This window comes from Aspergillus undulatus, assembly GCF_047715775.1.
Source record: "Aspergillus undulatus strain CBS 261.88 unplaced genomic scaffold BDV17scaffold_7, whole genome shotgun sequence".
NCBI lineage: Eukaryota > Fungi > Ascomycota > Eurotiomycetes > Eurotiales > Aspergillaceae > Aspergillus > Aspergillus undulatus.
The window spans coordinates 639492-651255 of record NW_027396611.1 but is presented as its reverse complement, the minus strand read 5'-3'; the positions used below and the strand labels follow the sequence as shown (position 1 = coordinate 651255).

Here is an 11764-nt window from a genome sequence, read left to right as displayed (position 1 = left end):
ATGTTCTCTAACGGCTAGAGCTGCCTGGCGAGCTTACAGAGTACATCTCCTTGCTACTAATCAATAACTTTGGTATGCGACCACCCCAACCGGTTCGGGAATGTATACGCTTTCTCAGTAGTATCGACTCACACAACAGCAACGCTGATCTACTTCTTGTTTCTGCTGCCTCAGATACCAAATATCAATTCGTAGTCGCTTGATTCTATCTATTCAAGCGCCACTCGTATCATAACCTCGAAGACTGAAGCGATGAATCTTGTCATTGAGATGTGGGAAATCTGAGCGCTAGACCTGATTCGGTAAGGGACATCTTTGCCCGCCGCGGCCAGGCCTTCAGGCGATCAGCGAATTTCACCTTCAACTCCAACATCAATCTCAGATCTCCATAGCATTGCGACTCCGAGCATTCAGCACAGGAAGCTTTGGAATGAAGTAAACACCAGATCTCGTCCATTTGCCTTTTCTGCTTCATTAGTTCCTCAAACACTGCGACCTTTGTATCCCTTAAACTTGTATCCACGAACAACCCCACAACGTCATTAACCACAACCGTCCATCGCCAGCTTCGCCATGTCTTCGCCTGAAGAGTCCCCAGCGCAAAGAGCAGCTCGCCTGCGCCGCGAACGCCGCGAAGCCAAGATACGGGAGGGAGGAGCTTCCCGGCTGGACAAAATCACAAACTTGAGCGGACGAAAACCCTCACAAGGTACGACACCACTATTTGGCTCTCTCTCTCTATTGCTTCTCTAGTTCATTCTCTCCGTCGTATGCGATATTTAGGCTAACTGATTCTTCGTATAGATCGTGAAGCACCTTCACCATCTCCCTCCCCACAACCGCCCGCTGCTATCCCCTCGCCGAGCCCTGAGCCACGACTGACATCCCAACAAGCACAACAAACATTCAGACCGCCACCGCCGAGTGTTGAGGATCAAGATGCGCTTCGTGAACAGCAAGATGTCCTCCGCGCCCTCCTCCGTCAACCAGTCCCTTCTCATCAAGACGCCGGCGAAGAAGAAGACCCAACTTTGAAGCTACTCAATTCTCTTATGGGCGGAATGCCCGGCGCGGTGCAGGGAGCTAATGCCGGTGCCGGTCCAGGCGCCGGTGGTGATTTCCCTGGAGGTCTTCCTCCAGGCCTCGCATCTTCGCTCGGTCTTCCTCCGTGGATGTCGAGCATGCTTGGTGGCCAGCAACAGTCTGAAGAGCAGAAGAGAGTTGTGCTGGCATTCAAGATTCTGCATATTTTGTTCTCCGTGATCCTGGCAATCTACCTTGTTTTACTAACCAGTTCATCTGTTGCAATGTACGGCAAGCAACCGCCGCCTCCGGCTACGGCGCAGAATCCGTTCCTCTTCTTTACGACGGGAGAGCTTGTGCTAGGCGCGACTAGGGCCCTGATGAAGAGCAGCGGGCCAACTGGGCCGTTCCTGTATATCCAGTTGTTGAAGGATTTCATTCGCGACGGGAGCATCGTTCTCTTTTTGTTTGGGTTGGGTTCTTGGTGGCATCAGGGGTGGTAATGTGATTGTCTACGAAATCAGTCCTTTTTTTTACTTGCGAAAAGGAAAGATCCCGCCGGAATTTTCTGAGCCAAATTTCTGAAGCATTTTTTTATGAGGCCATTTCCACCCTTTCAAAACATGAGTTAAGATTACTTTCTGAACGGATTTTTCCGAATATGATATCCACGTCAATGACATCGAAACCCCTTCCTAGTAAAACTACCCGTAGCAATGCGCATCCGGTGCCCCTACAAACTGAGAAGACGGTATATATGCACACGAACCATGGAGCTTGAGACGATCAGGTGCTTACTACTACCCTGTTTTATCCATTTGCATCTGGTCTTGCTCTAATGATCTATCATCAACCCAACTCCTCCAGACAAACTTCGCCAGGCGTGGAAATAGAAGGGAGACGAGGGCGTTGCAATCTCAACGTCCCCATATTCCTATGTCAGCTATCCAAGAATGTGATGTAGGAAGTTCAAGTTCAACGGAACGAGTACCGGGTTTCTCTGGGCTCCAATTTGCAAGAAGCTGAGGATTAAAGATCAGATTGGACGACATGCTGACCCAGCTCGGGTATGGAGATTGGCTGCCCAGCTGCCGCCACTTCTTGTATAGCTTACCTAGGTAGCCGCTTAGCTTGACGGGAGGTAAATAGCGTCACGCCGCAACTCCGGTGTACTGTATGTGCAGTGCAGTAGGCCAGGTGCGGAATTGGACAACCAGAGAACAACCAACCTCTACTATAGTCACCCAGTCCAACACAATCCAACCAAATCCGACATAACCATAGAGATGTAATTTTCATCCCACATCTTCCAAATCCTTCATCATCAGAGCCCGGTTACGAGCGACGCTAGCTAGGTAACGTTCCACCGTACCCAGCTCGCTGGTGGCTACGTAGTCCAACCACTCCATAACTACGGTTGGCGCCTTTACACAAGCCAAAGAAATTTTGGTTCACTATATCTACCTTCATCTGCCGCTGCACCAACGACCAAAGTGGCGCCGCCTGCAGCTCCAGATTGAAAGAACGTTCTACGTTGGATCGACAGATGACCTTCTGGGGATAGCGCGGTCTGTTTGAAATGTCTAGGTGATGAAGTGCATGGGGGATGAGATGGTGAATAGGGCGAGGTTGTTGAGATACGATACTTCGCGACAGAGAATGAATTCATGAATTGAAAAGAAAAGAAATCTATCAGTCTATTCTATGGCAATGCAAACAGAAGCAGACGCATAAAAAATCAAGTCACACACTTCCAACACGCAAACTCAATACGGGACAGACGAGAAATAGCCAACAAAGCTTGTCAGAGAGACAGCCAACGACCGACTTGGTTGCGATCACTTCAAATCAGACCAAAAACGACAATCCAATCGACCTTCTGGTACTTGGCTAGTTCAACGAATCTGGGGAAACCCCAAAGAAGCGCTTCCAGTTGTGGTGGTGTGAAGGTTAGGGCATCTCGATCCCCCAGCCCCTGGTGTGCGCGAGCGGGAACGAGGAGGTTCATCGCGTCGCAAATGGCGAAATAAGCTGACATTCCGTCCAATTCATGGCAGCTAAACACTTTATCCGCAAGAAGATAAACTGGTGAGACAAGACCGACGTTCTCCGGGTTGATGACCTCGTCCGCGGTGATCGCTATGTGATGCCCCTGCCAACGCGGCCGAACCCGCAATCGCAAATCTCACCATGGCGAGTTCTGGGTAAGAACTGAGGACGATCTGCACTTGATCGGCAGTATGTAACCCAGTCTGCTGTGTAGGCGACATGTCAAGCGGATAGGAGGTGGAAGAGATCGGATTCTGGTGCGGCCCGTTCGCTCGATATCAAGCGCGACGGCAAGCTTGCAGGAGTGATGAGTGTATTAGGTATGCGATTTCGAAGCGGTATCCAATACAGAAAGGTTTGGATAGAGGCTGTTGGCAAAATAAACTTTGGGGAAGGAAACTTGAGAGAGGAAGACGGAGGGAAACAGGAAGTTGGAGGAAGAGGGTGGGACGAAGTTATTTATGTCACGGGTTGCGTTGCTTCTCAGGAGGAGGGGCAAAGTTAGTTTCATTGTTCTTATGTCTCATCAGCTGGCTGATAAAACGTGAACGGAAGCCAGCAGGAAATTGGTGTCTTAGAGTGCAGATCTACAGATTGGAAGAGCTCATTCGCAGGTCTTCGAGCAGTCAACGGGAGAACAACATGGGCTAAGACACCTTCCAGAAGACAAATATGATTGGTTCCACTTTGTACAAGGCAGAGAGAAAGGCAAAAATAAATCCAAAAGCAAAATCAAAAGCAACATGGTGGAGAGAGCCATAAGCAAACGAGCGACATAGTGGGATATCCGCCAAAATAATGGAGTAGAACAAGCAGCCTAGAAGCTCAATGAGAGTCAAAGACCCATAGTGGATAGCACACGGGAGGTTGGCGCTCGGCGAAAGCTTCCTTTAAGACGGGCGAATGCGTTACTCACCATAGGCCTTCAGGAATTTCGCATCACACCTCGATAGTACCTTTGGATAATATTCGGGAGGTTCGCCCTCAGCGAAAAGCTTCTCGTCAAGACGAACTAATGCTTTACCCATTGACGCACCTTCAGGTATCCCCTCCATCATATAACTCCAAATTTCTTGGAATTTTGGGGCGATTTCTTTAGTGATATGAGCGAGGTGACTATTTGCAAGCGCCAATTGCATGCAATCCCACAGTAGAGCGAGATACCTAGGGTAGCTACGTCCTTGCGAGAATTCACGAGTATTGCCTCCACAAAAGCGGGCAGGGTGAGGATCTTCACGGGATGGGACCCTTTCCCTGGAATGGAGTGTTCGGTTGTTGGGAACCGACTATCAGTTGTTAGCATCAGGTTACGGTCACCCTCTGCAGGAGCACCCAATTCTGGATCCGGTAACCGCCATAGCATGTGACCTCTCTTATGAAGTTTTAGGGTATAATAAACCGGGTACCGCTCGTTGATATGAAAGTGTATCTCAGAAATAGCGTGTCGTCGCCACTCCGAAGGTGTTGCTGGGAAAATAGAAGGACACTGGTCCCCGAGTACAGTACGCCAGGGTGAGAAATCGAAGGCGACGCCTTGATGATCCGTCCACCAGGTTTCGGGAAGCCGATCCGAATCCTTATCTCGACATCCGGAATCCGTACAAGTTGTTGTTGTTGTTTCCTTTTCTTTACATTCTTCTTTTCTCTCTCTGAGAATGTTCTGATGGGTAATATATGGCGACTTTCCTGTTCAGCTGGCATGGAGGGTAACTTTATACTAGTAAGTGGTAGTGGGCCTTGTCCTCGAGGCCTGGGCGAGATTTTTTCGTTCTTTCAAGGGCTTCAGCAGAGTGATGAAGACTTCAAAGGCTACTAAGAATCCCTGCCGCCTCAGTCATGATGAAAGGTCGGTCAAAAAGGAATTGAAACAGTGGAGTCCGATATCAAGATCAATAGCGTCGCAGGCAGCCTATACCGACTCTGTCCAATCTGAATGGCTCTTATATCGTGTCGCAGCAGGATTCGATCCCCAAAAGACGCTTTCAGCGGTCTCAAAAAGAGTCTGATCAAAGGCCCAAAAAGGATAAAGTCGCCCCATCCTGAGCCCGGTTGGCTTCAATCGCTTGAGACCATGGTCTCTTTATTCTAGTACTGTGCAGACGACAATGGGCGAGATCGTAGAAAGCGGGTCGTCAGCAAGGATGTTCCCAATGAGACCGTTAAGTATCAAAGAAGCAGCACACACGTGGACAGGTGGCGAAGAGTCCTTGACCAGGAACCTGTGACTTCCTCCTTCACGCCGCAGCTTCTGTGCCTTTATCCATCTTCTTTCTCCTGCACAAACTATGGAGGAAGCGGCTCCCTTCCTTGTATTCTTTATTATGACCTCTCCTAGTGGGATATTAGCCAAACCGGTACTGAAAAAGGAAACAAGGAGATAACTCCCCTGGAGCCTCCGTGACAAAGTCGCACGCGAATAATACAATATCACGCGCACTCCTGATTTCTATTGTCATTATTGCCGTGGGGGGTTAACCTCCACGGATATTGGATCACAGGGTACGGTAGAGCAAAGGATGTCAATCAATAAGGTGAAAAGACTAGCCTTTAGCCTCGACCGGTGTGGACCTGCTGTATGTCCAGATATTCGATTTGAGTTGTTTTGCTCGCGTCGAGTAGTAGCATGTTGAATGCACAGAAAAAAGGTGTCCAGAATGATAAAATAAATGACTTGCAGGTCCAGCCGAATCGAATATAAAATCTGGGCTAGAAGTTGAGGTAGAACATACGATGTCCGCCTATTGGTGTTGATGTTCCTGGCGGGCATGCCATCGACCAATCACGTGGCCGATGATTGCATTCGCCGGCGGCCGGGGGATTCCGATTTTCCCTGACCAGCCCAGCTTCGTGAAAACCACCAAACCTCACCAACCTCGCTCGCTAGTCGTTGCGTTACCGTCCATCCACCCCCACCCCCGTCAACCCCAGTCCTTCCAGTCTCATCAATTGACTTCTTAGACGGTTCAGGATGGGTCTTACCGACTTTTTCTCTGATGTCTTCTCCTGGGGCTTCCCCGAGGCCCAGGCTGAGGCTCCCGCTGAGAACAACGAGGAAGCCACCGCCCAGCAGGAGGATTCTGAGGTGAAGGGCGACGACAAGGCTGAAGAGAAGAGCACCGAGAAGAGCGAGGAGTCCGCTGAGGATACCCCCGAAGAGAGCTCCGAGGAGGAGGAGGAGAAGGCTGAGAATGCTGAGGAGGGTGAAGAGGAAGAGGAGGAGGAAGAGGAGGAGGAGGAGGAGGAGGAGCCTGAGGATGTTAAGCCCAAGCTCGAGGAGGGTGAGTATTTGTTTGATTGAATCACACCTTTACTTGTTTCTTCGCTCCGCGCCTTGCTTGCGTGTTCGGTGTATCGCTCCGCCCGGTGACGCATATCGAAATTGCGCCTCCGAAGCCATTGAAATTGAAGCAATTGTTCAATCGCCAAAACACCTGTCAAATTTACCGTCGGCTAACTTGATGCCCTATCAGAATGTGCCAACTCCGCTCAGTGCGCTCCCTACAAGCACCACTACGACGAGTGTGTCGAGCGCGTAACCGCGCAGCAGGAGGACGAGGACTACAAGGGTCCCAAGGAGGACTGCGTTGAGGAGTGTAAGTACATCGCACACCGACCACCAATTTCTGGGCCGATCACCATCAACATACCACTTTCATAAACCGCGACTAACCCGTACCCTCCTCGGCAGTCTTCCACCTCGCCCACTGTGCCACCCAGTGCGCCGCCCCCAAGCTCTGGAAAGCCCTCAAATAAAGGAGACACGCTTTCACGATCCCCGACCTCGGTTTTCTTCATCACCGGAATAACGAGACCCTGCCAATAATAAACGAACCTGCTCATCCGGAATACATCCAACTTATAAAAAAAAGGCCAGCAGTGTAAACGTCGCCGACTGCACCTGGTCTGGGATTGGGATACTGTATCATTTCTTGTCGACTTTTGCGCTTAGAGATTGAAGGATGATGCGAATAGCTTTGCGTCCTGTCCTTTGATGTGTATGTACAGATAGCTGGTCTCCGCCTTTTTATATCATATCTATTTGTTGTTTTAGAAATGCTACTTCTCTCTAGAGTCAACCCATTCATGTCTTTGCCATGACTACGTGTACCCCTTCCTGATGGCATTCGCGGTGGAGTACTACACGGACAGGATATCATGCTTTCGATTAAGACTAAAGCGGATAATTACCTTAGGACCATACAAAGCGACGGACGCCTGCGCCTATCCAATGACCCTAGCCACAAATACCGAAGAAATGAAGCATTACCAGATTAGCGAGGATCAATAAATGAATCATACATCTCATTTCTTCCCCCAGGGAAGTTTCACCCCAAGATCGAACCTTGATTTCCCAGGCCGAGCTTCAACGCTCACACTCGCAACCGAACCAAAATAGCCAGAATCACCACCACCACCATCGCCACGACGATCAGTCTCTATCCCAATACTCTCAATCCGCCCCGCCTCCACCTCATCTAGATTTACCCCGCGATCGAAATCAAGACGTCTCCTGCGAACATCACGACCGAATAACCCAATACAGATAGGAAGTGGCGCAGCGACACAAGCCACAACGGCAGAAAAAATAAGCGCATTGCGCATATTCAGCGGCGGGTTATCGGCTGGCCCAGGCCCAGCCTTAAGCGCGTCTTGAATAAGGATGAATACAGCGCCTAATAATTGACCCGCCGTCCAGCAGATTGTGCTCCCGATCTCGGGGGAGAACGGGTACGTAATTTCAACCAGGTACTCCAGGACAACGGGGAGGAGGCCGAAGGATGATGCGCCGAGGATGGCCATTACGACGTAGGAGGGCCCGATCCCGGCGGGGCTGGGCGGCGCGAATACCAGCGATATGTAGGAGACTGCGACGATGGGGACGAGAATGCGGATTGTGCCGAGATAATGCTTGTATTTGTCTGTGAGGGGGGACAGGATAGCGGAGGAAATGAGGCCGACGACGATGAGAATCCCGCCTGCGATGCCGGCTTCTGTTTCGGAGAAGTTGTAGGGGGAGAGGATTTGGTTTAGGAGGGAGGAGATGCTGTTAAAGAAGCCGACGTAGACGCCGAAGGGGATGAGGACGAGCCAGAATTCGAGGGTTTGGAGGAGCTGCTTTATTGCCGGGAGAAGGGGGGTCTTTGTTGCGGCGGAGGAGGCGCTGGGGGGTGTTGGGGGTTGTGAGGGGATGAAGAATGAGGGGAGGGATGCGACTGTTGCCTGTTTATGCTTCTTAGATGGGTTTTCTTCTACTACTTATGAGTGAGCTGGTTGCATGCTTACCATGATTGAGATGTAGAGAACCATATCTGGGACTTCGTTCGGCTCCTCCGCCCAAAACGAGTTGATCAGTTGTCCCAGGGCAGCGCCCAGCGGGTTAGCCAATGTGGCTACGGCCGTTGCACTGGTTCGTCCGCGGTCTGAGAACCAAAGGTCGCTATACCTGGTCGGCGCGCTGAGGCAGAATGGTTGCGCCAGACCGATGAGGATTTGGCCGAACATAGTAAGGCCAAAAATGCCCCCATATGCTTTGGCTCCTGCATACCGGATCCAATTTCCAACCAGGAGTAGAGACGAGGTGACGATGATGGCTGGTCTGGGACCGCCCTTGTTTAGCGTGAATATAACAACTCTGGATCAAGATACATATAATCAGTAACCTACAATGATGAGGAAGTATAAAACGGCACCTACGGGCTCGAAACACAGAAGGCGAATAGATATCCCGTACTCAACCAATTGATGGCGCTTTCAGAGATGTTGTAATATTTCGCGGCAGTAGTCGAGACGGCGGAGAAGGTCAACCACTGCGGGGGTTAATCTATTGTGTATATAATTCCGGGGAGAATACTTCAGCGAGAGCAACATACATCCCAGCTAACAATGATATTCAGCAAGACAAGCTGCGCCAAGCCCCAGAATCGCCGCTTGTATACCCTATAGCCAGGCCCAGAGGGGGGCAGCTCGGCGGTGCTCTCGTGGGCATCGGGGGCCATTATCGTGGGGGTGGTATTGGACTATTGATTGTATTGGAGGAGAATGACAAGTCAAGCCGACCTGGCGATGCAACTCGATAAATAAGTTCTCATTTTTGGCCCGTTCACGCGACAGGAACTAGCCGGGGTCTGTTTCGAGTTTCGACATGAGACGGATTTGCCTATTGATCAGGAATCAGGAAGCAGATAGATCCTCGGTTCAGGTTGGCTGCGTTTCAGACTTTTGAGGATCAGATGTTCGTGGACGGATCATTTCTCCGCATTGCCATCCCACCCTGAGATTAATTTCCCCCCAGTGAGGTTTCTGGATTGTGGGGGAAGAAGCTTAATCATATGGTAGATATAGTGATAATTATAGATAGCTACTCCTCTGTCGATATCAAAGTTAAACTACGACAGACATGTGCCAGAATCTTCCGCCGCAAGGGCTGGCCCCCACGGTCTTGTCTTCAGAGCCAGAAAGGTACCGTTCAGGGGCACCGTGCTTATCTCAATCACAACCAATTGTTCAGCCATGCAGGTCGCCGATACTCATAGTTCTGCATGTTATGCATAAGAGACCTTCCACAAACCCTCGAATCCTCAAAATTCGGACGAACTGCCCGGCAACAATGTCTGATTGATATCTTTGTTCTTGAGTCTCCGGCTTGGCCAGCCGCCTTTGGACACTGCAGATCCTCTCGTGACTGGCGCCAATCCGATCTCCCAACTGAGAACTCCCAATTCCTTCAGCCCGCTCAGCTTGACTCCGTCTTTCTTTTGCCCTTCGTCTGAGCTCTCATTTTTGTCTCTTGCCGATTATATTTTATTTCATCTTTCGCTTACTGTCCGATCCGCTCCCTTAATCTACCCTCGACGGGCAAGTTTAGCCTTCCCCTGGCGGCAGACCGGGCCTCCGAGAATGTATACTGCCTATTAGATCCGGTCCCCTTCAACGCTCTCTGTTCTTACTCAACGATATCCTTACGACTGTTTGTCTCTCTCGCCACAATGAATGCCCTCGATTTTCGCTCCAGCCAGTCGTCTTATGGCGACCCGAGGCATTTCTCGGCCGCTTCGTACGGCGCACCCCAGCCGCCGCCAACCAAGGTTCTCCTGGACGGCTACCGCAATGAGCTCGGTCCTGGGAATGCGGAGAAGTCGATGTACAATGCGGTACGTTTTACTAACGGCGAATATAAACCAAAATAATAGTTGACTCCGGACTTAACTGTTCGCTAGTTGAATTCGACGTCGCATCCTCGCCGCTCTATCCCGCCCAGCACGAATGATCCGGTGGCAATGTATCTCCTCGCGGAAACCGCAATGGGCGATAGCATGAATTACGAAGTTTTGTCTGTCGAAGAGGTCGAGGGATTGAAAAAGGAACTCCGAGTACTGTCCAGCCGCACGAACGCTACGAAACGAAAATTGACCCTTGAGCTGAAACTTCGCGATGCCGCCATGTCCTTGAGCCGATTACACAATAATGAGGGATATCATGATGGGGCGGAATTGAACGATGCGAACCCGGCTAAAACAAACGAGGAACTTGCACTCAGCAATCGCAAATGTGAAGAACTGTCTATGGACGTTTGGCACTCCGAGCGCCAAGTACAGGAAATACAGAAACGGCTGCTCGAGCATACTGCCGGAGTCTTGCAGTTAACACACAAGGGTCTGAAGAAGAACCTGAAGAACGGCATCCCGCATACTCCCGAAAGTCTCTCTAGCAACAACACTGTGGACGAATTCGATGATCGGAGCTTGTACAAATCGTCAGATCATCATGATGAAGTTGAAAACTATGGAACGCGAGCGCCGCAGCCCGAGGGCCTTTCTCACGAGGTTACTCAAGAAACGGAAAGAAGACTGGAGTTTCTGGGCAGTAGGTTACGAGATATGCTACTGCAGTCTGACCCGAATAGCGAATTTTCTCACCTCCCACAACCGTCCTGTAGCGGCGACCTGGATGCTCACATCCGATACATCGAAAATGGACTCGAAATTCTTGGCTCCCAGCCCAAAGTTGAGGCGCCCAGTCAGGGTCTGGACCGTGTTAGCGAGCAGCAGTTTGTGGAAATGAGCCAACAGCTTCTCAGCATCATGGAAAATCCCGATCTACCTCGCGCTCAAACGCTACCACCTGCTCCCAATCCAGCTGATGCCGATCTTGCGGAGCATCTTACGTATCTCAGTGTTGGGATCTCGGGCCTCGAGAGCCGAGTTAACAAGTTGCTAGAACAAAAGAGCATTCTCACGACTCAAATTCAGCAGCAGCGCGAGCTCAATTCCAAGTCAGATGCAGAAAGAGATGCCAAAATCTCAGAATTGATTGAAGAGCTGGCCCACTCCAAGAAGGAGCTCGAGGTTGCTGAGCGTCAAGACCAACAATCAAAGGAAGACCTCGATTTGACCATGAAAGAGCTTGAGGATGTCCGACGAGAGCTGGCAGAAGTTCGGGAAGTGCAAATGCAAAACAACAAAGGGCTCGATGATTCTGAAACCCAGGCTCGTGAACATGCGGAAGCCGAGATCATGCGCCTCCAAAATATTATCCAAGAAATTCAAAACGAGAAGAATGAGCATCACGAGGCTCGTACCCGCGTTGAAAGCGAAGTCGCCCGCCTCCAAAACAGTATAGAGAAGATTCAACGTGAGAAAGACGAGCATCAAGAGGCTCGTGTCCATGTTGAGGGCGAATTTGCCCGCCTCCA

General features: G+C 50.5%; 5 protein-coding genes across 5 annotated transcripts in view; 3 read left to right on the top strand and 2 right to left on the bottom strand.

Annotated features, from left to right (window-relative positions):
* Nucleotides 1-285: 285 nt before the first annotated feature.
* BDV17DRAFT_217417 (uncharacterized protein) lies at nucleotides 286-1720 on the top strand. Its single transcript, XM_073755532.1, has 2 exons — nucleotides 286-709; nucleotides 805-1720. Exons 1-2 carry the CDS (start codon nucleotides 574-576, stop codon nucleotides 1524-1526), a joined length of 858 nt encoding a protein of 285 aa, XP_073619070.1. The 5' UTR covers nucleotides 286-573; the 3' UTR covers nucleotides 1527-1720.
* Nucleotides 1721-4962: 3242 nt separating this feature from the next.
* Nucleotides 4963-6049, bottom strand: BDV17DRAFT_217370 (uncharacterized protein). The gene is made up of 3 exons (XM_073755530.1): nucleotides 5618-6049; nucleotides 5455-5518; nucleotides 4963-5400 (listed from the first exon to the last, which is right to left on the bottom strand). Exons 1-3 carry the CDS (start codon nucleotides 5837-5839, stop codon nucleotides 5153-5155), a joined length of 534 nt encoding a protein of 177 aa, XP_073619069.1. The 5' UTR covers nucleotides 5840-6049; the 3' UTR covers nucleotides 4963-5152.
* On the top strand, nucleotides 6041-6825 carry BDV17DRAFT_288304 (cytochrome b-c1 complex subunit 6 family protein; the record flags this gene model as incomplete). The annotated part of the gene is made up of 3 exons (XM_073761361.1): nucleotides 6041-6350; nucleotides 6543-6665; nucleotides 6761-6825. The coding sequence occupies 3 exons, from the start codon at nucleotides 6041-6043 to the stop codon at nucleotides 6823-6825; spliced, it is 498 nt and encodes a 165-aa protein (XP_073619068.1).
* A 542-nt stretch (nucleotides 6826-7367) lies between these two features.
* On the bottom strand, nucleotides 7368-9403 carry BDV17DRAFT_217320 (putative cell surface receptor/MFS transporter (FLVCR)). Its single transcript, XM_073755529.1, has 4 exons — nucleotides 8943-9403; nucleotides 8767-8879; nucleotides 8356-8704; nucleotides 7368-8292 (listed from the first exon to the last, which is right to left on the bottom strand). Exons 1-4 carry the CDS (start codon nucleotides 9066-9068, stop codon nucleotides 7375-7377), a joined length of 1506 nt encoding a protein of 501 aa, XP_073619067.1. The 5' UTR covers nucleotides 9069-9403; the 3' UTR covers nucleotides 7368-7374.
* Nucleotides 9404-10058: 655 nt separating this feature from the next.
* BDV17DRAFT_279874 (involucrin repeat protein) overlaps nucleotides 10059-11764 on the top strand; it is a gene marked incomplete at both ends in the record, with an annotated part of 2875 nt that continues 1169 nt past the window's right edge. The window contains 2 exons of the mRNA XM_073759787.1: nucleotides 10059-10223; nucleotides 10290-11646. Of these exons, the coding sequence (XP_073619066.1) occupies nucleotides 10059-10223; nucleotides 10290-11646 (1522 nt within the window). The remainder of the gene's footprint in view (nucleotides 10224-10289; nucleotides 11647-11764) is intronic.

Coding starts and splice junctions, on each gene's coding strand:
- BDV17DRAFT_217417 (XM_073755532.1), top strand. CDS start 574: ATGTCTTCGCCTGAAGAGTCCCCAGCGCAAAGAGCAGCTCGCCTGCGC. Junction 710..804: donor CGGACGAAAACCCTCACAAG/GTACGACACCAC, acceptor TTCTTCGTATAG/ATCGTGAAGCACCTTCACCA.
- BDV17DRAFT_217370 (XM_073755530.1), bottom strand. CDS start 5,839: ATGCCCGCCAGGAACATCAACACCAATAGGCGGACATCGTATGTTCTA. Junction 5,519..5,617: donor CACACCGGTCGAGGCTAAAG/GCTAGTCTTTTC, acceptor TAATGACAATAG/AAATCAGGAGTGCGCGTGAT. Junction 5,401..5,454: donor GTCACGGAGGCTCCAGGGGA/GTTATCTCCTTG, acceptor TCCCACTAGGAG/AGGTCATAATAAAGAATACA.
- BDV17DRAFT_217320 (XM_073755529.1), bottom strand. CDS start 9,068: ATGGCCCCCGATGCCCACGAGAGCACCGCCGAGCTGCCCCCCTCTGGG. Junction 8,705..8,766: donor GCCTTCTGTGTTTCGAGCCC/GTAGGTGCCGTT, acceptor ATCTTGATCCAG/AGTTGTTATATTCACGCTAA. Junction 8,293..8,355: donor TTCTCTACATCTCAATCATG/GTAAGCATGCAA, acceptor AAGCATAAACAG/GCAACAGTCGCATCCCTCCC.